The sequence below is a fragment of the Onychostoma macrolepis genome, chromosome 23 (assembly GCF_012432095.1).
Source record: "Onychostoma macrolepis isolate SWU-2019 chromosome 23, ASM1243209v1, whole genome shotgun sequence".
NCBI classification, from domain to species: domain Eukaryota; kingdom Metazoa; phylum Chordata; class Actinopteri; order Cypriniformes; family Cyprinidae; genus Onychostoma; species Onychostoma macrolepis.
Window position 1 is genome coordinate 1,508,789 of NC_081177.1, and position 27,641 is coordinate 1,536,429.

At 36.3% G+C, this 27,641-nt stretch overlaps 1 protein-coding gene across 1 annotated transcript; it reads left to right on the forward strand.

Annotated features, from left to right (window-relative positions):
• LOC131531657 (apolipoprotein L4-like) lies at positions 1-26,284 on the forward strand. The gene is made up of 6 exons (XM_058762588.1): positions 1-89; positions 7,190-7,258; positions 11,347-11,814; positions 24,458-24,484; positions 24,579-24,677; positions 24,757-26,284. Exons 2-6 carry the CDS (start codon positions 7,215-7,217, stop codon positions 25,703-25,705), a joined length of 1,587 nt encoding a protein of 528 aa, XP_058618571.1. The 5' UTR covers positions 1-89; positions 7,190-7,214; the 3' UTR covers positions 25,706-26,284.
• The last annotated feature ends 1,357 nt before the right edge of the window (positions 26,285-27,641 follow it).

A 27,641-nucleotide genomic window follows, 5' to 3' on the forward strand; every position in this document is an offset into this window, starting at 1 on the left:
CTTCCAGCTTTCACTTTTTATGCTTTTTGTGATTTCTCAATCTGGATTTGATAATACTAAGGCATGGACTTAGTATTATCATGGACATGGTGAGTTGACAATGTCAATTTGCTATCTGCAGGCAGGCAAGAAGATCTGTCAAGTAAATATTTGTATTATGCTACTTTTAATTTAAATGCTAAAGATAAAATAAGTAAAAATAGACAATTAACAAAACAGAGGCTCTCACTCACTTTCCCTAGCTGATTTCCCTCCAATGAAATAATGTCAGCCATTTGATATGATTTACTTTCTTTTCACCAAATTTCATTTAAAGGGCCAGTAGTAAAATATAATAGGTCTGAATTTGAATGTGGCTACTGTTGAAGCACACCTGATCTCTTCTGGAAAGCAGGTTACAACTATGTGTGGCATAATCGATAAATAGCCAAAAACTTGCGTTTATGTCCCCACCAATGTCAAAAGCAAATATGCCCTTGAGTAATACTACTTTAAAATCAATCCTAAATGTAACTGGAAGGCAATGTAAAGACCTGAGGACTGCTGTGATAGCCTATAGGCTTTATAGATTTTCTAATTCTACTCCGAATAAATCTTTTGCATATAAATAAATATTAATTTCATAAGACTGTTCATCAGAACACAAAAATGTGTTTATTTTCACTGCAATAGGCATAGATTTGACAGAAGGTTTCATGGGATTTAATGCTTTTCAAGTCCTGACTAGTTCTAGCATGGATGGCATGAAAAGGCAAATTTAGTAACTTTGTTTTCTGCTCATGATGAGAGCATTTCAGTTGTTCCTACATTATGTTCAGTAGTTTTTTATTTTAAAATCTCAGACTTCTTAACTTTCACCGTCCCTTTGGTGGGACGCCCAAGTTTACTTACAATATATTACAATTAAATCCTAATCAAATCATGACAAACTATGGTAACACTTTACAATAAGGTGTCATTTGTTAACATTAGTTAATGTATTAACTAACATTAACAAACAAAGGACAATGCATTTATTACACTATTTATTAATATTTGTTAATGTTAGTTAATGAAAATACAGTTGTTCATTGTTTATTCATGTTAGTTCACAGTGCATTAACTAATGTTAACAAACACAGCTTGTGATTTTTATAATGCATTATAGTAAATACTGAAATGAACATTAACTAAGATTAATAAATGCTGTAGAAGTATTGTTCATTCTTAGTTCATGTTTACTAATGTTATTAACTAATATTAACTAATGAACCTTATTGTAAAGTGCTACCCAAACTATATGTCATTGGAAATGCCTAAGACACCTAAATAGATATCGAATGTCACATAGACATTGCATTACCATGGAAATGGTACTTTAGAATCTTTTAGCGGGCTCCTCCCCCTTAGTGGAGGTGTCATATTACAAAATATATTACCTCCTTTTAGAATCAAAACTTTTTATAATCTTCCATATTTGGTAGTTATTGTGTGTTAGATGTAATATTGACAGAGAAATGTATAGATTTGTGTCAGAAAAAATGCATCAAACAAATTCAAAGGAGCAGTGGGGTTGTGGGTTTGTGGTATAAACAAATTTGCATAGGAACCTCAAATTTGTTTTATCAACTTCAAATTTGGAACACATCTATATTCTATTATATAAAATAAAAATAGTACAGTGCATTTTCTTTACAGTAAATTTAAACTTCTGTAACTTTTTTATCCTTTTTAAAAAAAAATGATTTCACTACTGCAAAAATTTGCTGATTGTCTTCTTTAAAAACAGACCAACCCCAGGTCTGTATTCAAAAGCGTTCATGAATTATGACAATTTCAGTTTGAATAGTGCACTTTCACTATGTTAAAAAAGGGGAAGGTGACACTTAAGAGGTTAAAAGTGCAATCCTATAGACAAGCCCTGTGTCCAAAATCGCCTATACTTCCATATATAAGTAGTATTAACATAAAATTAATGTCAAATTTGTTTGACTTATGACCCTATGACATTATTTATGGTATATGGCCCCATGTCAGCCCTGATTGACATATTGGTAAAATTGGATTAATTGTTTACATGTGTGTGTGATGATGTCTGGACAAACCAAAAGATCAAGCAGATGTAGGATTTGACTTTAATTGGTTTTATGACTGGTTTAATAACCTCTAACCTCTCAGTTTGTGGTGATGTTTTTTATGGTGTTGCTGCTTCCTGACCCGGTTTTTCACACCTAAAGACCCTACCTACATCCTGAAATGATATTTAAATAGGATTTGGAATATAGTGATTTGAACACAGAAGACATTCTGCACTCTCTCTGTTACAATTGCTGCCGCTGAAGAGAAGAGTGATGTGTATTTCACCGACAAGAGGCCCTGTTGAAATGAGAAAGGAAAAACAATGAGTTAGTTTGACAAAGTTTCTCCATGAAGATCTGAATATGGTGACTTGTGATTTCGTGTAGGGAGATATGTGTTTGACAAAATGATGTGGACTATAGCCAGGTTTCCATCCAGAGTTGCACATTTAACTTCTGCACAAAATTGAAGTATCGCATAAAACATTTGTAAATAAGCTGTTTCCATCCAATGAGCCAAAGAGAACAAAATCGGCACTTCCTGATAAACTGACACTAAATATCACAAAGAAAAGTAGAAGAAGGCACTGAATATAATAATTTTCATATATAATACATTACTAGCGCTTTATGTCAAGTCAAGTCACCTTTATTTATATAGCGCTTTTAACAATACAGGTTGTATCAAAGCAACTTTACAGTATTAAAAAGGACAATAGTGTGTCAATAATGCAGTATTGTAAACAATCAATTTTCAGTTAAAGGCAGTTCATCATTGAGTTCAGTGATGTCATCATCCAGCTCAGTTCAGTTCAAATAGTATACGATGTCGCTGGAAATTAAGTGTCCCCAACTGAGCAAGCCAGAGGCGACAGCGGCAAGGAACCAAAACTCCACTGGTGACAGAATGGAGAAAAAAACCTTGGGAGAAACCAGGCTCAGTTGGGGGGCCAGTTCTCCTCTGACCAGACGAAACCAGCAGTTTGTTCCATGTTGCAGCAGAGTCAGATTGCAGAGACTTATCAGGTTCCCATGGTCTTGCGCCGATGGCCGTCTAGGTGACGAGTTCCTTACTGATGATCCATCTCTGGGGCTCATCTAGTTGACGTGGTCTCCGCTGACATTCAGGGCTGTAGAGGTCGTCTCTAGGTGCTGATCCACCATCTGGACTGGATACGGACTGGATCCGGGAGACTGCAGTGACCATCTGATCTGGATACAAACTGGATCTGGTGGCTACGGTGACCTCGGAATAAGAAAGAAACAGACTAATATTAGTGTAGATGCCATTCTTCTTACGATGCAACGAGTACATCAGGTGTTATGGGAAGTGTTCCCGGTTCCGGTTGATCTAATTGATGCAGCCTAACAATTTGAATAATAGAAGTATATTAGTGTGTTATGTGTAAGCCAGGATAAAGAGATGGGTCTTTAATCTAGATTTAAACTGACAGAGTGTGTCTGCCTCCCGAACAGTGTTAGGTAGACTGTTCCAGAGTTTGGGTGCTAAATAGGAAAAGGATCTGCCGCCCGCAGTTGATTTTGATATTCTAGGTATTATCAAACGGCCGGAGTTTTGAGAACGCAGTGGACGTGGAGGACTATAATGAGATAAGAGCTCGCTCAAGTACTGAGGAGCTAAACCATTCAGGGCTTTATAAGTAATTAACAAGATTTTAAAATCTATCCGATGTTTGATAGGGAGCCAGTGCAGTGTTGACAGAACCGGGCTAATATGGTCATATTTCCTGGTTCTAGTAAGGACTCTAGCTGCTGCATTTTGGACCAACTGTAGTTTGTTGATCAAGCATGCAGAACAACCACCCAATAAAGCATTACAATAATCTAACCTTGAGGTCATAAACGCATGAATTAACATTTCTGCATTTGACGTTGAGAGCATAGGTTGCAATTTAGATATGTTTTTGAGATGGAAAAACGCAATTTTACAGATGCTAGAAACATAGCTTTTAAACAAAAGATTGCTATCAAACAGCACACCTAGGTTCCTGACTGATGAAGAAGAATTGACAGAGCAGACATCAAGTGTTAGATAGTGTTCTAGGTTATTACATGTGGGGTTTTAGGTCCGATAATAACAACTGTTTTTTCAGAATTTAGCAGTAAGAAGTTACTCGTCATCCAGTTTTTTATATCGACTATGCATTCCGTTAGTTTCTCAATATGGTGTGTTTCACCGGGCCGCGAAGAAATATAGAGCTGAGTATCATCAGCATAACAGTGAAAGCTAACACCATGTCTCCTGATAATATCTCCCAAGGGTAACATGTAAAGCGTGAAAAGTAACGGCCCTAGTACTGAGCCTTGAGGTACTCCATACTGCACTTGTGATCGATATGATACCTCTTCATTCACTGCTACGAACTGATGGCGGTCAGATAAGTACGATTTGTACCATGCTAAGGCACTTCCACTAATGCCAACAAAGTGTTCTAGTCTATTTAAAAGAATATTGTGGTCGATAGTGTCAAACGCAACGCTAAGATCCAGTGGAACTAATAAAGAGATACAACCACGATCAGATGATAGAAGCAGGTCATTTGTAACTCTAATGAGAGCAGTCTCAGTACTATGATACGATCTAAATCCTGACTGGAATTCCTCACAGATATCATTTTTCTCTAGGAAGGAATATAATTGTCAGGATACTACCTTTTTTAGTATCTTTGACAGAAAAGGGAGATTTGAGATCGGTCTGTAATTAACTAGATTTTTGGGGTCAAGTTGTGTTTTTTTAATGAGAGGCTTAATAACAGCCAATTTGAAGGTTTTGGGGACATATCCTAATGACAATGATGAATTAATAATAGCCAAAAGAGGATCTATGACTTCTGGAAGCAGCTCTTTTAGTAGTTTAGATGGAATCGGGTCTAACATACATGTTGTTGGTTTAGATGATTTAACAAATTTATACAATTCTTCCTCTCCTACAGTAGAGAATAAGTGGAATTGTTCCTCAGGGGGTCTATAGTGTGCTATCTGATGCGATACTGTAGCTGACGGCTGCAGGGATACAATTTTATCTCTGATAATATCGATCTTGGAAGTGAAGTAGTTCATAAAGTCATTACTGCTGTGCTCTTGGGAAATGCCAACACCTGTTGATGCTTTATTTTTCGTTAATTTAGTCACTGTATTGAATAAATACCGAGGGTTATGTTTGTTTTCTTCTAGAAGAGACTAAAAGTAATCAGATCTAGCAGTTTTTAATGCTTTTCTGTAGGATAGGGTACTTTCCCGCCAAGCTATACAAAATACCTCTAGTTTTGTTTTCCTCCAACTGCGCTCCATTTTCCGGGCTGCTCTCTTTAGGGCGCGAGTGTGCTCATTATACCACGGTGTTGGACTCTTATCCTTAATCTTCCTTAAGCGTAAAGGAGCAACCGCATCTAGAGTGCTAGAAAAGAGAGAGTCCATAGTTCCTGTTACAGCATCAAGTTGTTCTGAGCTATTGGATATGCTGAGGAACTGAGATAAATCAGGAAGATTACTTACAAAGCAGTCTTTTGTGGTAGAAGTGATGGTTCTACCATATTTGTAACAAGGAGTAGAATTTACAGTTTTAGCTATATGGAATTTACACAAGACTAGATAATAATCTGAGATATCATCGCTTTGCTGTAGAATTTCAACACCACTAACATCAATTCCATGTTACAGTATTAAATCTAGAGTATGATTTCGACAATGAGTAGGTCCTGACACGTGTTGTCTAACCCTAATAGAGTTCAGAATGTCTATGAATGCTGATCCTAATGCATCTTTTTCATTATCGACATGGATATTAAAATCGCCAACAATTAAGACCTTATCTGCAGCCAGCACTAATTCTGATAGAAAATCAGCAAATTCTTTAATAAAGTCTGTATGGTGCCCTGGTGGCCTGTATACAGTAGCCAGTACAAACATCACAGGGGATTTATCATTAACAAGTGTAAGCTGGTAAGTTGCATATTCTCCCTTTTCAGATCTTGAATGTCTAACCTGTGTCTAACAGATGTGAATAAAACCTCATCCTCTTTTATTATAAAGAATTATAATAAACATATATTATAAAGAATACTATTCTTTATAATAATTTATTTATTTAAACATTATTTTTAAGGAATATCATGTTTGTCCATGTCCAGGTACTTCTTGCACATTCCTGCTTATATTATTATTTAAGTCTACAGTATACTGTCCTGCACATTTATTTTATTGCACATTTTATCTTATATTTCATTCTATTTTTTTTTTTTTTTCATACCTATATTTATATACATTCTCTTGTGTTTGTGTTACATATAATTGCACTGTCCAGGAGCGGACCTGACTTACATTTCACTGCTGATTATATTCTGTACAACTGTGTATGTGACGAATAAAAAATCTTGAATCTTGAATGTTTGTTTTAACTTAGTATACCTCTGTTGTGCCAAAAATAAGTTGTTAAATTTTCATTTGATAACATTTTAAAACATTAATTAAAATGATAAATTGTGATATAGATATACATAAGGCTTATAGCTTTATTTTTTATTGTTTTTAATTCTTTTTTTTTTTTTTCAGAAGGGAGACTTCAATACTTTCATTAAAATGGTTTCAAGTTTGTTGCAATAAAGGATTTGTTCACTCAAATAACTTGTTCTTATTCTTTTAAGAGTCATTGTTGCTGATAAGAATTATTGTTTAATATAAACCGTAAAATCGTGATATTTTCAGAGACGATTATCATACTGTAAAAATCGTATACCGTTACAACCCTATGGAAGTGATAATGTTAAGGCAGCGGCTATTTGCACTAAGTTAAAATAACAGGATTTTCTGCTATTTATAATAGTTATTGCAAATAGAGGCAATTATCTCCACCTCAGTATTGTAGTACATAAAACAATATGCAATAATAACGCATTGTGTAAATTATAGTCATAATTAGAATTATTAAATGGATGCTATCTTATTTAGACAATAAACCCTCCCTACACCTACAACCGATACTTTATTTGCACTTAGTATAAATAGACACTCCGTAATGTTAATGTGTTGGTCTCCTTGTGCCCTAGCTTAGCTAATGTTAAAAACCTCTGCAATACAGATGTGTACACCTTTGTCTTTTTATGTGGTTCCAGATCAGTCCTGTGCAAAATACTCCTGATGGTCATATCCAGATCATTCACAACTGCGGTGGCAGACGACAGGTACATCATTTCAGTGTGTTCTATAATAAAAAAGACTGCAACACTTAAAAGAGGAAGAAGAAACCCTCCTTGTTGGTTAATCAACTGTCACTATCTTTTGACTCCGACTTTCTTATCAGCAACGAATTTATTTCACTTATTCTTCTTTTCAGCTTCTGGTATTGCTAATGTGTGAGCGGGATATTACTCTGGGAAACATTAAGAGCTAATTCACACAAACAATAAATTAACTCATCTGTGGCAGCCTGTAAACAGGTCTTTGTTTGGACGTTGCTTTTAATAACTTTAAAAGTGAGTGGTTTCTTAAAAGCCTTGCAGACATTTTTTCTTTTTCTTTTCCCAAATCAGCAGAGTCACTGTCTTTTCTTTTCTTTTTTTTCTGGAGGTATACAACAGGATCAGGGCTTGCAAAATTTCCAAATCCCTGGTAGCCCTTCGGGCAGGTACTCTTCAGATTTTGGTAGCCCGAAAATACATTTAACTAGCCCAAAAAAAGACCATTTATTAATATAGAAAATTAGATAGGAGTTTTTCCAATACACAAATACCAATGAATATGAAAGAAGGAATTTTATTTATTCCATAACCATCGCCACGTTTAGCCTACTTCTCGGTATCGACACTTTTAAATCCAATCTCTCATCAAACTGGACATTATGGTTACTCTGCATTATTTTTTCAGGCTGATTTATAAACTGGTCTAGACCATGATCATCGTCAGCTGACAAAAGCGTGTTAACATCAGTTGTCAAGCTCAACACAGAGCCGTAGTTCACTGACAGGTTATACAAAAAAAAAAAACGCAGATGATATTATTGCGCGTTTATGAAATCGAAAGAAATTGTTCGCGATAATGACAGCTGTTTGTGTAGCTTCTCAGTGAACTACGGCTCTGTGTAGTACATCTGAAAGCATGTGAAAATACCACATTTAACATGTTTTTACTCCAAACTCACTTTATAACATCAATCGAGTGTTTTGAAATAATTCCTTCTGTGTGATGATGTGGCTTCTTACACAGAATGGCACACAACATATTTCACAGTATTCTAAGTAGTGATAAAGGCATTGCATTATAAAATACTTTATTATAATGAAAATTATAATAATAAGAACTCAGATAAACCATATATTGTCGTAGTCGTGTGTTTATTAGTCATGTTGAATCAATGAAAGCAGTTAAATCTTCTGTTTATTCAGCTGCAGTGATCAAACTTTGTCGCTGCATGTACTGTAGATGAGGTTGCTAGCGGGCGTTATCGCTACTGTTTGCCTTGACAGAGAATGAAGATTTACTGCTGATCACAGAACTGTGCTTCACTGAAAGATACATATGACAATCGCAGCTTCTGCCTTATTGCGATTTCATTTAGATTCAGCCCTAATCCCCACCTAATAATCGGAATAACGACATTATTTCAGAAAGTGTGTCGTGTAAGAACTTGGTGTAGGCCGCTAAATCTGTAGAAGATTTTTCCCTCAGATTTACAACACTGTGAATTTCCAGACCATTGAACCGATTTCGGGGGACTACAGTGTAGGCTACCCAGCCACATCGCCACCATCTCTTATAAGAGATTCTATTTCACCTTGTGTGAGACCCATGCTTTAATCCACCTGTGATGCCCACCATCCACTACAACAATAGACAAAAAATTTGGTTCACAGTTCATTAATAATATACCTGCCCACTTGATCGCAAAAGGGAACTTGCAGAGCTCTCAAGCCAGAAAGAAAACAACGTTACTGACTGCACATAGCACAGTTAACATTAAATAATGAGTTAGTGACTTTTGCAGTAGTAGCTGTTGTACTATTGTATGTACTGTGCTATGTGAGTTAAAGTTATATGTGATTATTACTGTATGATTTTATTTGAAAACAATATATATATATATATACTGTATATATATTATAATAAACAATTATTTGCAGTACATTAACTGCTTGGAAGCGAAACCATAAATAACATCACAATTACTTAATAAAGTATATAATAAGCAAAATCATATGATACAGAACACAATAATAAAATATCCAAAAACTACATTTTCAAAATGCAAAATAAAATTAAAGAGTATATTTTCTGTGATAAACACAGAGACGTCATACCATAACTTCTTAACAAAGCTACAGTGCCAGAAGATGTGAGGTGCACAGAGCAAAAAGAGCAGTTAGCATCAATATCCTTCTTAAACTTACTAAGAAAATGTTTAACAGGATAGAATTTGTGAATCAATTTGAAAGACATTTCTTTTACCTTGTTTGTCACAACAAAAAAAACTTATGAGGTAATAACCAAACACTTTCCCACTTAGGGTTTCTAACAAAGTTAGACCAATAAGCAATAGAGCAAGGCTTGGTAGCAACCTCCTTTAAAAACAGAGAGCGAATAGATTTGTTATTTTTAGTCTGTGAAAAACTAATTTTACCACATATTGCATCAGTTAGATTGACTAAGAGCATATCAGCCAATATCACATCTCTGAATAAAGAAACAATACCCGAGAGAACAAGAGAGAATTCCTTGGGAGTCACAGGAAAATTAAAGTGTTCAAGAAACTCCTCATAAGTCATAAGATACCCTTGAATGTTAAACAAATTAGATACTAAAACAATACCCTTATCAAACCAGCTTTTAAAAAAAATACTTTTATGTTTATACAGAATACAGCAATTATTCCAAAATAAAATAACGCTGCGGAGAGAAATTGTGCTTGTAGATCAGTTTCCAAGCCAACAAAGCTTGAGCATGAAAGGCAGATAGTTTCACTGGCAAATTCTCAATCTTATAATCACACATTAGTAGAAAAGAAAGACCCCCGAGTTGGTCAAAAATAAAATTAGGAATAAAATTCCACAAAGAAGGTTTATTCAGACAAAATTTTAACCAATTAATTTTGAGAGTGTTATTTAAACTAGAGTAATCCAAAAAGTCAAGTCCACCGGTTTATATACGACAACAGATTTACAAATATAGTGCACCCGATTCTTCCATAAAAAATTAAATAAAGTCTAATCAATATGTTTAACGGGGCTGACGAGACGTGAGACGTGTGGATCCATATGCAAGCTTTATTGAATCAGAGACGTGGTCTTAACAGGCAGGGTCGAGCAATGGCAGACAGGTATGTAGTATGAGTCATGAATAGTATGTCCGAAACCTCAGCATGCAAAAAACAGTTGGGGGGAAATACCCTGATGGCCAACTGATTACGCTGAGACTGTAAAAAAATAAAATAAATAAATTGAGTTAACTTAAAATAGTTTGTTACCCGCAGGTGCCTTAAAATTTTAAGTTCAGTCAATTCAAATTGTCAAATTGAAATGTTAACTTGTACTAGTGACAACTTTACAATATTTGAGTTGACTAAACTAAAAATTTGCTTTGTTAAACTAAACAGTTTGGTTTCTTACCCAGCTGCTTTAAAATTTTAAGTCAAATCAACTCGAATATCTAAATTGTCACTTAGTACAACTTAACATTTTAAGTTGACTAAACTTTAAGTTGGCTGAACTTAAAACTTTTAAGGCAGCGGGGTAACAAATTATTTTAAGTTGACTCAACAAATTGTTCTTTACAATGTGTGCATTGGATGGACACTATTCTATCCCATGATGCCATGGGAGCTGAGCAATGGTCGAATTCATAAACTAATCAAATAAAAATAGCAGAAAACTTTAAGATGTCTGGTTTTCAAATGTAAGTACTGATAAATTAATTTCTCGTGACTCAATTATGTTAGAATTTGCTCATTATTAATATATAACATCAATACTAGTCACCTTCACCTATGAGGAATAAAGTATAATGAATATGTTACACTTTATTTTAAGGTGTCTTTGTTACAGTATAATTATACATTTAAGTATGAAATAATATTAATTAATTACATGTACTTACTATATGGTTAGGGTAAGGATTAAGGTTTGGCTTAGGGTTACTTACATGTAATTATGGATAATTAATTGTTATTATAATAGTAAGTACATGTAACATGTAACAAGGACACCTTAAAATAAAGTGTTACTTGAATACATTTATTACAATAAATTTGATAATTTTGTAATTTTGTTCTGTGGCACAGGGCACAGTTAGAGGACCGTCTGACAGAGTATGTCAAGGACACACTCGAGTACATTGAGACCATAAGAGACTTCTGTGTCCAAGAACCGAAATGGACATCTGACAGAAGGGCAGAGCGTAAGAAGATGAGAGACATCAGTGAAAAACAGCAGGAGGAGAAGCTCGGCGCCGTCCTCAAAGACACATTAGAGGGTCTGAAGAAACTTGAGCCGTTCCTGGATGCGGTGGAGAAGCTAGCAGTGACCTCAAGCCATGTCTTCAGCGGACAGATCTTCCTTCTGTGGGGAGAGAGTCCTGAAAGAGTGCAGTCCGTCATCACAGATGCCAGAACAGATGCTCCTCTCCTCATCCACTTCAAACGAGATGCAGAAACCTTCTTCAGGCCTCTACTCGATAATGTGAACATCCTGATCTTTCAGCTTAACAACTACGTGCTCAAAACTGAGCAACTTTGTAACAGAATGAGAAGGTGAGTTCTGAAATTCCTGTTAAAAGAAATTGTTTGCTGAAAAGTTACAATTCTGCCATGATTTAATCACCTTCACGTCATTTTAAACTCATATTACTTTTTCTTTGTGCTGCTTGGGATTTTTTTTGTGATGCAAAATCAGTTTTAATTTTCTCAAAAACTAAAATTCCCCAATTCATTTTTTCCCTTTTTAATTATTCTAGATTTCATTTTAATAGGTACATTTTAGTAGTAAAAAAAAAGTCTAATTAACTGAAAATCAATTAATTAAACATCAATTTATTAAAATTTGATCAAAAATAAAAAAATGTAGGTCCTTATGAAATCTGTTATTTTATTTTATTGTATAAATACTGTTACGACATTTTTAATGTCTAGAGTAAGGGAGCCGTAACAAGAAAATGATTCCCTTCCCCTTTCTCTTGCAATTGTGAAAAATAATAGTTACATATTTCCTCATTGTTATGATGCGGCAATAAATGATAAAAACAAACAAATATTCTCAAGAGAGAATTTATTGTGATGTCCAGGAGTAGTCAAACATTGAAGTTCAATACTGAAGTTAAATATAAATATACAAAATAAAGATAAGAAAAAGAGAAAGACAATCTCCGAGTAGTGCCAAAGAAAATAAATAAACAAAAATAGAAAACCAATCTACCTAAAGTAAATAGTTCTTACCTAACTAGAAACAAAAATAAACTAAACATCTTCAGCGTATCACACGCCCTACCTTCCCTACACTGACTAACAAAACAAAACTTACAAAAGATGGCACATACTCACTAAACTAGTGTGTATAATACAATGCAATTAAAACCTACATGTGTTCAATGTACAGTATGTCACGTGACATCATAATCTATCGCTTTCTCTGTTATCCACAAAGATCACATAAACGAGAGACTCACAACACAGCTGTAATGAGAAAAGGCACAACAGATGAAATGTAGATCGATGTCAGTTAGAATCAATCTATTTGAACACATGATAGTCAGAATGCACAACACAACTGTCACGGATCGGCCAGGCCCGACCTTCCACCAATCACAACGCTCCACCTCACCTGAGTACTGATCACGTCCACCTGCACCTCATCAACTCATCACCAGCACTCAAGATATAAACACCATCTCCACACACACTCACCGTCCGATCTCGTCGACACGACCTGGACTCCTCTTCAGCTACCTGTTGAGACAAAGAATAATATCCTTTAAATTCTACCTACCTCGAAAGTCTTACCTTCTGTGTCTGCTCCTTGTGTTCCTCTCATCCTCCTAGATCGTTCTCCCCTGGATCCGTCTGTCTGTCAAGCCCCGGTCTCCGCTCCTGGAACAAGATATAGTGTGTGTGGATTCAAGATCATCTCTACCTCCTTGCCTTTTCCTCTAAAACTCATTGTGTCTAATAAATCTATATTTTTATATACTCATCCCGTGTCCGACCCATACTGTGACAACAACTTAACGTAAACATAAAATGAAAAGCCTTCACCGAACACAATTAGTCATCGCGTAGATGAATCACGCTCGACGCCTCGAGACACTCCAGCTACAATTTGCACGCCAGGACTCTAGTTCTCCATCTCGCTCCACAAGGTATTGTTTGTTGCTGCTGCTGCCACTGCCGCAACTGCGTTGACGAAGCCTTTATACGTCATCAACCTCCTCGTTCCAGTCAGCATTTGATGACGTATTCCACATATTGCATAAAGTTTACATTCAATATAAACTATTACAAAAATAATAATAATAATAATAATGACCATGATATGTAACACCCCCACTAGGCTTGGGCGGTATCCAAATTTTGATACCGTCAAACCTCCTCCCTATTTTATCTCGGTATACGGTATTACCGTGAATAATAAAAAAATTATGACATAAGGCTCAGACAGTGTCACCTTAGGTTCGAGGTATTTCCATCTCTCGCGGTAACCTTTTTGTTGCACAATTTGCAAATTGCCTCGTCCGTATTTACCGCCTCTCCCTTCTCGTTCGGTTGAAACCCGAAATACTGCCAAACTGCAGAAGTTGTGTTCTTTTTCGAGACCCAGGGGCCGGTTGCACGAGCTGAACGTAAGTTACAACCTAGCCTAGTTTTGACGTAAATGGGCACTAAGTTACAACTTACGCACTACTAAATATTTTTTCGTTGCACCATTACACTTAGTTGAAGTGTAACTCTACGTATAAACTAAATATTTACGGACGCGTCTGGTCAGGAGTAACGGTTGGAATAAAATAGCAGACTGAGTGAATTGCATCAATATGCTCTTCTTTTACCTGACAACCTCCAATCCTTTAGGCATATATGATGCTGCTGACATTTACACTCACGTACATATTAAGAGAGAGAACAATATGTGAATAAAAGTACTTTGTTTCTTTTTTAGCCCGTCTTCAACACCCCATCTACAGTGTGCCTCTGTGCACTTCGGTCTGTGTTTGCGCATGTCAGATGAAATAATAAATAAATGGCATTTCTTATGTTTTTTTTTCTTTCAGTATTTATTGATCCTTATTTTTTCAATTACAGTTTCTGAATGTTATTTACATATAAAAATAGCTTACATATAGACTAATGTTATTAATGTATCGTTTTTAATGGAAACTTGTTTTTACCGTTAGTATACGTGAGGCGAAAGAAGTTTGAATGAAGGATTAATTCAAATCAATAACATTTAAACAAGTTCTGCTCGCGTATTTGAAGGTTTCTATTGGATGATTTAGGGTAAACGTCATTTTATGCGACTACGCATTACTTTACGGAGAGCTTAAGAACTACTAGCTACGTCCTGCTTAACGAACAGCTGGTGCAATCGAAGTAAGTACAAATTTAGTTACAAACTAGCAAGTAGTTACTAGCCTCTAGTGTGAACTTAACATTCTAATTTAATTAAGAACTTACGAATGGCTGGTGCAACCCTACCCTGGTCACTTGGTGCGCGACTCGCCATCTTTCCCCCTCTCTCTCTTTCTCCTCCACGCTGTCACGTGATGACAACCAAGCATACGCATTTTTAGGCATTAAATAAATTATATTTAATATTTAATCCTCGTCTCCTATATAAGTGCATTGTTTTTTATGACGGTATAACGGTATTGAAACTGATACCGTTGCTATTTTTAGATCCCGCGGTATACCATATTACCGTATTACCGCCCAAGCCTAACCCCCACACACAAAACAATACTATAACATTTATAACCAAGTAGATTCAATCTACTAATCCACGAGAAAGGGCATCGGCCATTACATTTTCGGAGCCTTTCTTGTGCTTAATTTCCAAGTTATAGTTTTGAACAAGAAGAGACCACCTCATCAATCTTTGATTTTGATTGTACATCCGAGCCAAAAATACCAATGGGTTGTGGTCAGTGTAGACGGTAATGGGGGAGTTACTTGACCCAAGATAAACTTCAAAATGTTGCAAAGAAAGCAACATAGCTAAAGTTTCTTTCTCTATAGTAGAGTAGTTTAACTGGTGTCTGTTAAACTTCCTTGAGAAATACGACACAGGGTGGTCTATCCCATCTCCACCCTCTTGAATAAGAACAGACCCAGCACCCACAGCACTGGCATCAACCTCCAACTTAAAAGGCACTTCAAAATTAGGTGCACAGAGAACAGGTGAACTACAAAGCAATGCCTTGATACTCTCAAATGCATGGTGACAAATATCAGTCCACACAAACTTTTTAGAAGGACTAAGTAAACTGGTCAAGGGATGAGCAACAGTGGAAAAGTTACTGCAAAAATTCCGGTAATATCCAGTCATACCTAAAAATCTACGCAACTCTCGTTTCGTAGTAGGTACTGGGAACTCAACAATAGCGGTCACCTTAGCTTCCACCGGTTTCACCAATCCTCGACCCACCTGCTTTCCTAGATAACTGATAGTGGCTTGTCCAAATTCACACTTTGCCAAGTTAAGAGCAAGGGATGCTTTCTCAAGGCGTAAAAACATCGTTTTCAACAAGGATACATGTTCAGCCCAATCGGATGAATACACCACCAAATCATCCAAATACGCATTACACTTTGGCACCCCAGCCAACACCACATTTACCAACCGCTGGAACGTAGCAGGGGCATTTCGCAGGCCAAAAGCCATCACTGTGTACTGTGCAAATGTATCTGGAGTCACAAAAGCAGATATATTAGAGGCCTCAGTAGTTAACGGAACTTGCCAGTAGCCTTTTAGTAAGTCAAGCTTACTAACAAAATGAGCTGTACCAATATTGTCAATACAGTCCTCCATACGAGGTAAAGGATAACAATCTGGAATGGTAACAGCATTAACCCTTCTATAGTCGGTACAAAACCTGAATGTTCCATCAGGCTTTGGAACAAGAAAGCATGGAGAGCTCCATGCACTACTACTAGGCTTAGCCAGCTCGTTATCTAACAGGTACTTCACTTCCTCTTGCATCACCCTTCTCTTGTTATAATTAACTCTATATGCATGCTGCTTAATTGGAGGACCAGTAACTTTGATATCATGTTGAATAACAGTAGTTTGTGAAGGTACATCCTGGAATAAAGAAGGAAAACTATGAATCAAATCAATAACATCATGTTTTTGTTCATCTTCTAAATGACCAACACAAAGACACAGGTCTTTCAGCATTTCAGAGTTAGACAGTCTAACACATTGCTGTAATGTATTACGCAATACGATTCCATCTTCATCTTCTGGAGTTTTACAATCAGATGGTGACAACTCATTCACAACCATTACAGGTGAAGCAACGGGCCCTGAAGTTTCATCTGTAGGTGCAGCAGAAGAATCATCCCGCTCATAATACCTCTTTAACATGTTGACATGACAAACTCTGGTTTGTCGCTTCCGATCTGGTGTACGAATTACATAATCAGTGTTATTCAGCTTACTCACAACCACATATGGTCCAGCAAAACGTGCAGACAGAGTAGAACCAGGAACAGGTAACAGAACTAAAACTTGGTCACCTGACTGAAATGTTCATATGACAGCTGTCTTATCATGGCGACGTTTCATACTTCCCTGGGCAACCGTTAAGGACTTATGGGCAAAAGATAGTGCCTCATGCAACCGCTCACGAAACTTACTGACATAGTCCAACACACTACTCCGAGGAGTAGTAGTAATCTGCATCATCTGTTCCTTTAAAATTTTTAAGGGACCTCGAACAGAGTGTCCAAACACCAACTCTGCTGGACTAAATTTCAAAGACTCTTGTGTAGCTTCTCTCACAGCAAACAACACCAGTGGAACACCCTCGTCCCACTCCTTACCACTCTCCAAACAGTATTTCCTGAGCATAGATTTCAGTGTTTGATGAAATCTTTCTAAAGCACCTTGACTTTCTGGATGATATGCGGAGGAAACACAATGAGGAAATATGTAACTATTATTTTTCACAATTGCAAGAGAAAGGGGAAGGGAATAATTTTCTTGTTACGGCTCCCTTACTCTAGACATTAAAAACGTTGTAACATTTTATGGGGGCTCGTCCAGATTTATATTTCTTTTGGAGTGAAAATTTTATTCCCTTGTTGTTGTGTTGGTTATATTTGACTTGGTAGTCATATGTATGTTCTCATTGGTCTTGAGTGTACAATAGTTGTAGTATCCACACCCAAAAATGTTTGACTTGCAGGCTTTTGTTGATCATCCCACAGTTGAACAGTTTGAACGATGTAGGAAGGATGATTTGTTGCAGATAGCTGCACATTTTGTGGTGCAAGTATCGCGGCAGTCACGTAAGGAAGACATTTTTTTTTTTTAACATTTATGCATTTAGCAGACGCTTTTATCCAAAGCGACTTACATTGCATTTAAGTTACAGTTTTTACATTTTATCAGCTCTTGCTTTCCCTGGGAATCGAACCCATGATCTTGGCATTGCTAGCGCCATGCTCTACTATTTGAGCTACAGGAAAGCCTGTAGCTCAAAGAAATAAAAAGGTTGTTGAAAGAAAAATTAGTAAGTTTGCAAGTTTTAGTGGTGCCTGTGCAAGATGAGGAAGAATCTGATGGTTCTAGTGTTGGTGCTGAGCCAGAAGTTTTTGAGGAATCGAGTGTTGTGAAGGAGAAAGGGCAACCTGAGATTAAGGCCAGTTTACCACACTTTGACCCGTTTTCTCCTGCATCATCATCATCATCATTGTCTAAAGATGAAGCTCGATTGAAAGTTCGTTTAGCAAGGGTACAAATGGAAGCACAGGATAAAGCATTGGCGCGTCAGGCTGAATGTGACTTGAAACTCTCGATTCGTAAACTTAACTATTCAGACTATTACTTTTACTTTTACGTGAGTAAATATTTCTTCAAGTACTTTTACTTTTACTTGAGTACAGTTTTTGGGTACTCTACCCACCTCTGCGATGATGTGTGTTGCTACACGCTTTCCAGAAGCAATTCCAATGCAAAATGTGACTGCTCCTACTGTTGTAAAAGCACTGACAAAGTTTTTTACTACTTTTGGATTTCCAAGAGTGGTACAGACTGACCAAGGCACCAATTTTATGTCTAGACTCTTTAAACAAATGATGCAGACTTTGGCTATCTCTCATCGTGTTTCCTCCGCATATCATCCAGAAAGTCAAGGTGCTTTAGAAAGATTTCATTCATTATTTTTTAATGAATTTTTTATTTTTTAATTTAATTATTATTATTTTTTAAATAATAATAATAATAGCAACAATAACTTTGATAATAATGCATAGTGTTCCTGTGGCTCAGTGGTAGAGCATTGCGTTAGCAGCGCAAAATGTTGTGGGTTCAACTCCCAGGAAACACATACTGGTAAAAAAAAAAAAATGTTATAGCCTGAATGTACTGTAAGTTGCTTTGGATAAAAGCATCTGCTAAATGCATATTGTTTTATTGCAATGAAAAGACTGGACCGGCTTTTTTAAAATATTGAGGGGTGAATTCACATGCTATTTCAGTGCAAGAGCCTGCGTTATTTTCACAAACCAGTCCAAACAATCTTAACTCTTTTTCCACCAAACAGAATTTTCCGGGTTTCCGGGTTCTCACTGTTATACACTCGGGGCGCTATTTCGTATCTTGTGAATGAGTCTAGATAGACCATCCCGATCAAAAAACTTGAAATAGAAGCAGATAAACAAGTTAGACTGCGGGAGCTGGAACTACAGGCTATGAAGGTGAATGCCAGTTCGGCTGTGCAGGTGAGTGATGCTATTGCTTCTAGTAACAATTCACCAGATAGTGAGTCATCCACTAGGTTTGATGTAAGTCGACATATTGCTTTAGTTCCACAGTTTAGAGAAACTGAAGTTGATACTTATTTTGGTGCGTTTGAGCGCATTGCTGCTTCGCTTCATTGGCCGAAGGAGACTTGGACGTTGCTGTTACAGTGTAGATTGGTGGGGAAGGCTCAGGAGGTATGTGCGTCTCTTTCATTAGAAGAAAGTTTGAATTATGATTTGGTCAAGGCAGCTATTCTTAGGGCCTATGAATTGGTACCGGAAGCATATAGACAACGTTTCCGAAGTCATAAAAAGGGGTCTAGTCAAACTTTCATGGAATTTGCTCGAGAAAAGGGAATCCTTTTTGATAAGTGGTGCTCTGCAAGCAAAGTCCAGGATTTTGTTACTCTACGTGAGTTGGCATTGCTTGAGGACTTTAAGACTTGTCTGTCTGAGAGACTGGTTGTTTATTTGAATGAACAAAAAGTCACTACATTAGCACAAGCAGCTGTGTTAGCTGATGAATTTGTTTTAACCCATAAGAATGTGTTTTCATCAGGACGTTCAGAAAAGGTTTTAGATCTATCCTCACAAGTTTTATCACGATCAAAACCTAAACAAGTACAAGCTAAAGAGATAAGAGAATGTTTCTATTGTCATAAACAAGGACACATTGTTGTTGATTGTCCTATACTGAAGCGTAAGCAACAATCACCAAAAAGTGTTGGTTTTGTTAGAGTGAATAACGAACAGTCTGAGGGTATTCCTGACACAAGTTATAAACCGTTCTTAATGAAGGGTTTTGTGTCTTTAACTGGATTACCTGATGATCAAGTTGAAATTACTATGCTAAGGGATACAGGCTCAGTGCAGTCCTTTCTGTTAGCTGGGGTTATACCTTTGACAGAGGAGACATTTTGTGGTTCAAATATAATTGTTCAGGGAATTGAGATGGGGTTTGTTAAAGTTCCCTTACATAGAGTACACTTGCAAAGTGATCTTGTGTCAGATTTTGTGAAAGTTGGTGTTCGATCTTCACTTCCTATGCAGGGGATTTCATTTATTCTTGGAAATGATTTGGCAGGTGGGAAGGTTATGTCTAGTTTAGAAGTGCTTGAAAAACCAGTACCATGTTCTTCACCTGATGATCTGTCACAAGTTTATCCTAATGTCTTTACAGCCTGTGCTATCACCCGTTCACAGTCGCAGAAAGCTGATGATGTTGACTTGTCTGAGTTGTTTAGTGTTCCAGTGTTGAAAGATGAAAAATGTTCTGTTCAACTTAAAGTAGACAAACAGCTGGAAAGTCAAAATGTACTTAAAAATACAGACGTTAGTGGTATTCCTTTAACTTTGTCTGTATCACGGGAACAGATTTGTAGTGCACAGAGGGAGGATAAGACATTGAATAAGTGTTTTTCCTCTGTTATTCTGACTGAAGTAACTAATGTTAGTGTAGCATATTTTCTTGATAATGGACTGTTGATGCGAAGATGGCGTTCAACTGTGGATATGGAATCCAACTGGAATGATGTATTTCAAGTTGTGGTTCCTGTCCCGTATAGACAACAGGTTTTGATCTTGCCCATGATCATGTGCTTTCTGGACACTTGGGCATTACAAAGACCTATAATCGAATTCTTCGTCACTTTTTTTGGCCAGGTCTACGTAAAGATGTGTCACAATACTGTCAAACTTGTGATACTTGTCAGTTTACTAGTAAACCAAATCAGAAGATTCCCCCTGCTCCATTATGTCCTATTCCAGCAGTGGGAGAGCCTTTTGAACATGTTATCATAGACTGTGTTGGTCCTTTGCCAAAGTCCAAAACAGGGAATCAGTTTTTACTTACGATGATGCAGAGGTGGGTAGTAACGAGTTACATTTACTTCGTTACATTTACTTGAGTAAATTTTTTGGGTAACTAATACTTTTAGAGTATATTTAAAAATAGGTACTTTTACTCTTACTCAAGTACATTTTTAGGGAAAAAACGGTACTTTTACTTCGTTACTGTGGGCGACGCTCCTCTCGTTACTTTATCTTAATGCAAGTTAAAAATCCTTCAATTTATTCCAAGCGCGCAGTCTACTTTTTTTTCTGGGCAATGAGCGATGCCCGTTCGCGAATGATTCATTCTTTTGAGTCAATTCTTTTCGAAGGCTTGATCAAACCAGTTGGCAGACCAGTGAATCGGTTCGCGAATCAGTTTGAATGATTCGTTCACTTCCCTGCCGCACGCGCTGAGTCGTCTGAAGCGGTTGTAACATCAAGAGCGATGAATACGTGACTTTGGATCTACAGTCAGTTGAAAGCAAATCTGCAAAGGCTATGGTTTGCTAGCTATGAAGATCTTTATTAGATGAACACCGCATGTGCTGTCGGTTCCACAGGTATACATTCGATTACAGTACACGGTAGCACTATGACATTACAGTTTGTTGTACATGTACCTTACACATTAAATACAATGTATGATTTATTCATTAAATAAGCTGTCACATAGTATGAAATAAACACCCGCCAAACCCGCGTTAGTTAGAGGAGGAATGCCTTTCCTAGACACAATTAATATTGATATTTTCACAATATTTACGCTTGCAGAAATAAAGGCTACATTTGTTTACATTTTGCAGAACAGACGTAAGAAGATCCGTCAATGTGCATTTGTTTCGATATGTTCAGATGTTCTGTAGCAGTCATGTGAGGAGTTTTCACTCTTCTCCGTGTCAGAGGTTATATACATTTATAATACATAATTAAACATTAAAATATAATTTAATTTAACTCAGTGATGCAAATCAGAATTTGTATCAGCTGTTACTCCAGTTTTCAGAGTCATATTATCCTTCAGAAATCATTCAAATATATTGATTTATAACCAGTGTTGTTGAAAAAAAACAAAAACAAAAAAACAGCATATTCTGGTTAGGTATGTTTTGAAGCTGGGATGCTGTTTATGCTGGTCATGTGCTGGTCTTGAGCTGGTCGGACCAGCATAAACCAGCAAAGGACCAGCTTAAATCAGCTCAAACCAGTATCCCATGCTTCAAAACAGAGAACAGTTTTGCTGCTTAATATTTTTTGGAACCTGTGACATTTTGTTCAGGGTTCTTTTATGAATAGAAAGCTAAAAAAGAACAGCATTGATAATAAATCAGGCTGATACAAATTCTGATTTGCATCACTGAAATAAATTACATTTAAAAAAAACATTAAAAGTATTTTACACAGCAGTGTGTGTGTGTGTGTGTGTGTGTGTATGTATATATATATGTATATGTATGTGTGTATATATATATATATATATATATATATATGTATGTGTGTGTGTGTGTGTGTGTGTGTGTGTGTGTGTGTGTGTGTGTGTATATGTATGTATATATATGTATATGTATGTGTTTATATATATATATATATGTGTGTGTGTGTATATATGTATGTATATATATGTATATGTATGTGTGTATATATATATATATATATGTATATGTGTGTGTGTGTGTATATATGCATGTATATATATGTATATGTATGTGTTTATATATATATATGTGTGTGTGTGTGTGTGTGTGTGTGTGTGTGTGTGTGTGTGTGTGTGTGTATATATGTATGTATATAAAATTGTATCTAAATATCTATATATCTAAATAAAAATGTACTATATTCAGTATATGATCCAAAGTAACTAGTAACTAACTACTTGAGTAGTTTTTTTATCCGATACTTTTTTACTCTTACTCAAGTAACTATTCAGACTATTACTTTTACTTTTACGTGAGTAAATATTTCTTCAAGTACTTTTACTTTTACTTGAGTACAGTTTTTGGGTACTCTACCCACCTCTGCGATGATGCGTGTTGCTACACGCTTTCCAGAAGCAATTCAATGCAAAATGTGACTGCTCCTACTGTTGTAAAAGCACTGACAAAGTTTTTTACTACTTTTGGATTTCCAAGAGTGGTACAGACTGACCAAGGCACCAATTTTATGTCTAGACTCTTTAAACAAATGATGCAGACTTTGGCTATCTCTCATCGTGTTTCCTCCGCATATCATCCAGAAAGTCAAGGTGCTTTAGAAAGATTTCATTCATTATTTTTAATGAATTTTTATTTTTAATTTAATTATTATTATTTTTAAATAATAATAATAGCAACAATAACTTTGATAATAATGCATAGTGTTCCTGTGGCTCAGTGGTAGAGCATTGCGTTAGCAGCGCAAAATGTTGTGGGTTCAACTCCCAGGAAACACATACTGGTAAAAAAAAAAAATGTTATAGCCTGAATGTACTGTAAGTTGCTTTGGATAAAAGCATCTGCTAAATGCATATTGTTTTATTGCAATGAAAAGACTGGACCGGCTTTTTTAAAATATTGAGGGGTGAATTCACATGCTATTTCAGTGCAAGAGCCTGCGTTATTTTCACAAACCAGTCCAAACAATCTTAACTCTTTTTCCACCAAACAGAATTTTCCGGGTTTCCGGGTTCTCACTGTTATACACTCGGGGCGCTATTTCGTATCTTGTGAATGAGTCTAGATAGACCATCCCGATCAAAAACACAGGCAAGGAAGATGCAGAAACGAGCGATCTCCTATGCAAGCATATGTATATGAAAAATAATGCAATCATCAAAAATAAACAGCATATAAATGAAAACTGCCTAATGTTACTAAGTAAAATGTCGATCCAGGCAGTTGTTAAAGGACTGTGAAATCTTTGGGAGTGCTGATGGAAGCCACCTACTGCATCCATGCTTTGATCGTTGTACTGAATATGATTCAGATATAGTATTTGAAAAAAAAAACATGATTTTCTCAGCTTTTTGCTAATTTTTTTTCTTTTTTATTAAACATATCTACATTCAAGTGATGATTAAAAAAAGAATGCTTAAAGACTTTGTTTGTTTGTCTCATTCAGATTTTTTTTTTTTTTTCAATGTATTGCATGTTCAGATATTCATACAACAAAAGTATTCTGAGGGCCATGAAATTTTTGTAAAATGCTGGCGGTGACTGGCAAATTATTCGGGTTTTTTTTTTAAACGCTGGTGGGGAAAGAGCATGTGCCAAATGCACTGGAATAGCACTGTCCCATGAGTATTTGTATGAGTAAACATGCATATTTAAATGGAGTTGTTCAGTTTAGCAATACGGTGCTTAAGACAAGATTTGCACCAGATTTGATGTCAATGCAGGACAGGAACAGGAACAATCATATATGGGCACATGAGGGAGAAACCAACACAAACAGTCCAGGGGTGTGACAACCATATTGAATGAACACAAAATTCTTGAGAGCTATGAAGAAGTGTAAGATTTTACAACTTAAATTTCTGTCTTTTCTTACCCAAAACAGCATTAAATCACCTTTTTACTGAATACCATAATGAGATTAACATTCTTAAATTTTTCTCTTGTTTTTTCAACAGTTCAGTTTTGCGTGGAACCATCTATAAGTAAGTATATATGTTTCCCACCTCATTCAAGATTGAGATGAAGGGAAAAAAAACGGCGACAAGTCTTTGTTAATTACACTGAAATTCTTCACAGACGTAAAACGGATCAACCTTCAGTGCGGCTCATTTTGAACACAAGCGTGAACGACATGAATCAAATGCTTCATCATTTGAAGCAGTTGTGTGAAATCAGGTGAGACCTCAAACTCAGACAATATTAAATCACGTGGTGGATTGTGAACTATATGACCAACTCTGTCTTCTTTCTCCAGGAGGAACGAGGACACCCGGCTGGCGTTCCTCTTTCAGGACAATGCTCAGAAATTCACTAAAGTGTTCAGTGAACGTCACACTCGAATGTGGCAGCTCCTGTCAGATCTGGAGGACACTGCAGTTCATCTGGACAGAATGAAGAAGGGGGCCATTATATCCACCGTGGCTGGTAGTTCACTGGGGATAGTAGGGGGTGTCTTGTCTATTCTTGGAATTGTTCTTGTCCCCATCAGTGCAGGGACATCACTGGGTCTTACTGTGGCAGGGGCCAGTCTGGGGGGTGTTGGTGCAGTCGATGCTCTTGTAACAGATAGCACTGAAATGGTAATCAACAGTAAGCTTGAGCAGAAAGCACAAAGCAATGCAACGAGTTACATGGATGATATGATAGAGATTGAAGACTGTTTGACAGAAGCGGTCAACAGTGAAGGACCTTTAGTGAAGCCTAGTTCAGTTGATCCTCACAAAATTACACACTTAACTTTTGAAGGGATTAGAGGGTCTGTGAATGTGCTGGATACAGTTGCAGCTATTCCAGTGTATAAAAGTGAAACAGCCATTCAAGCAGCAGCGGTGGAGTTACGAAGGGCTCATGACGTACCAGAGGTGGCTGTTTACCTGTCTACGACAGAGCGGCTGGCAACAGCTAAAATATTGAAGTTTGCAACGGTTGCTAGACGTATGACTGGCATCATAAATTTTCTCTCTATTGGCCTAGATGGCTATTCTATTTACAAAGAAAGTAAAAGTCTTGCAAAAGGGAGCGAGAGCGCGGTCTCTAAGCTCATCCGCTCCAGAGCAGCTCTGTGGAAATCTGAGCTGGAGGCCTGGGAGAAAATACACGATTCCTTACGCATAGGAATAGAGACGATTAATGAGACCCGGGATACTTTAGAGAAACCATTTCTACATTTATTAAATTATTACCGTAGTTGTTTTCCTTGTTGAAGGATTAAATCAAGCACAGCACATTACACGTGTTTCTGCATGTAAAATACAGAATTAACAGGGTTATCAGATAAATTGAAAAGATTACTATTAATATTAAGACTAAAAATGATTGATACATTCATGCGTTTCATTCCTTAATTATTCCTTCAGAAATATGAACTAATAACATACTATAATATGTAAATGATCAGGTATATAGTAGCTAACGTTAGCTGAATGCTGCTGATGGCTTTCTACTAGTTTGTTAGCTACACATATACACTAGTTATACACTTGTGAAAATAATTGAGAGAACCACTGAATACGGGCTAACTTTGGCATTTTTAACCCATTAATATGCCTGCATGAGGTTTTTGGATTATTAGTCAAAAACGAATGTATCTTGACAAAGTGATTTATCATTGAAATGTCTGAGACTGATTCGATTTTCGATCACTTTGTAGTGTAATACTCCTGTTTACATGTAACTACTATTCTATGATAAAACGATTAAAAAATTAAATAATTATGCCGCAGTGTAAACATAATGCTTTCTAGACCCGTCAGAGAAGATAAATGACATTAAACACACATTAACACCACCAAAATGTCCAATTATGTCTGTATTGACAGTAAATTTGGTTACATGAATGAAATTGTTTTTTTGTTTGTTTGTTTGTTTGTTTATTTGCATTACAATAAAATTTGTTCAGACAACATTTCAGTTTTCCTATTTATGGAAAGGTCATATATTGTAGACAGTGTACATGGTAAGAGATGGACACACCTGAGCGTCAGACTCACCTGTAGCTGACAGGTCAATCAGCGGCGTCTGACCCGACGGCCGTCTGAACCTTCGTCACCACAGAAAGAGACAGACGAGACACAGACAGATCCAGAGACGCGTCGATCAGAGGATGAAGCTGCTGTTTAACAGCCTCAAACACCACAGACAGCCAGAAACACACACAACACACACACATATACATATGCACAGCTATATTTGTAGCAATAGCCAACAATACATTGAATAGGTCAAAATTATCCATTTTTCTTTTATGCCAAAATCATTAGGATATTAAGTAAAGATCATGTTCCATGAAGATATTTTGTAAATTTACTACTGTAAATATATCAAAATGTAATTTTGATTAGTAATATGCATTGCTAAGAACTTCATTTGAACAACTTTAAAGGTGATTTTCTCAATATTTAGATTTTTTTGCTCCCTCAGATTCCAGATTTACAAATAGTTGTATCTCAGACAAATATTGTCCGATCCTAACAAACCATACATCAATGGAAAGATTATTTATCCAGCTTTAAGATTTAAAAAAAAGACCCTTATGACTGGTTTTGTGCTCCAGGGTCACAAATACGTCAGACATTTAAATGTCCGCACCACAAGAAATTTTACAAAAGTGATTTTAAATACATAGAAAGCACATTAAATGCAAGCAAAGTCTACTTTTAAGGTTTCAAATACGTTTTGGGAGAATCAATTGTCGAAAAGTGGGTGAAATAATGTTCCATTGTCATTCAGTGTAACACTTACAGTATATTTATGTAAAAATTAAAACTTATTCTGACCTGTACGTATTAAAATATATAAAGAATAAGTGAGCATACTAAATTTAATTGCATTTTAAATGAGTAAAAAAATATTGCTGACAAATGGCCAAAATGGGATCTTGCTAAAGTTTAAAAATGTAAAATCAGAAGTAAGTAGTATTTGGGGTAAAATTAATCATAAACTGATTCTTGTGGTAAATATTCCTGAAAAGATTATTACACTGAATGAGATTTTACTGACTGTTTTCTGTAACTCATGGTTAAAAAAAAAAAAAAAAAAAAAGTAGAATATTTACTTTTTGCACAGAAAAATATTAGGTATAATTGATGCACATATAATTAGTAATAAAACAATTAATCTTAACATAATTAAAAAGTATAT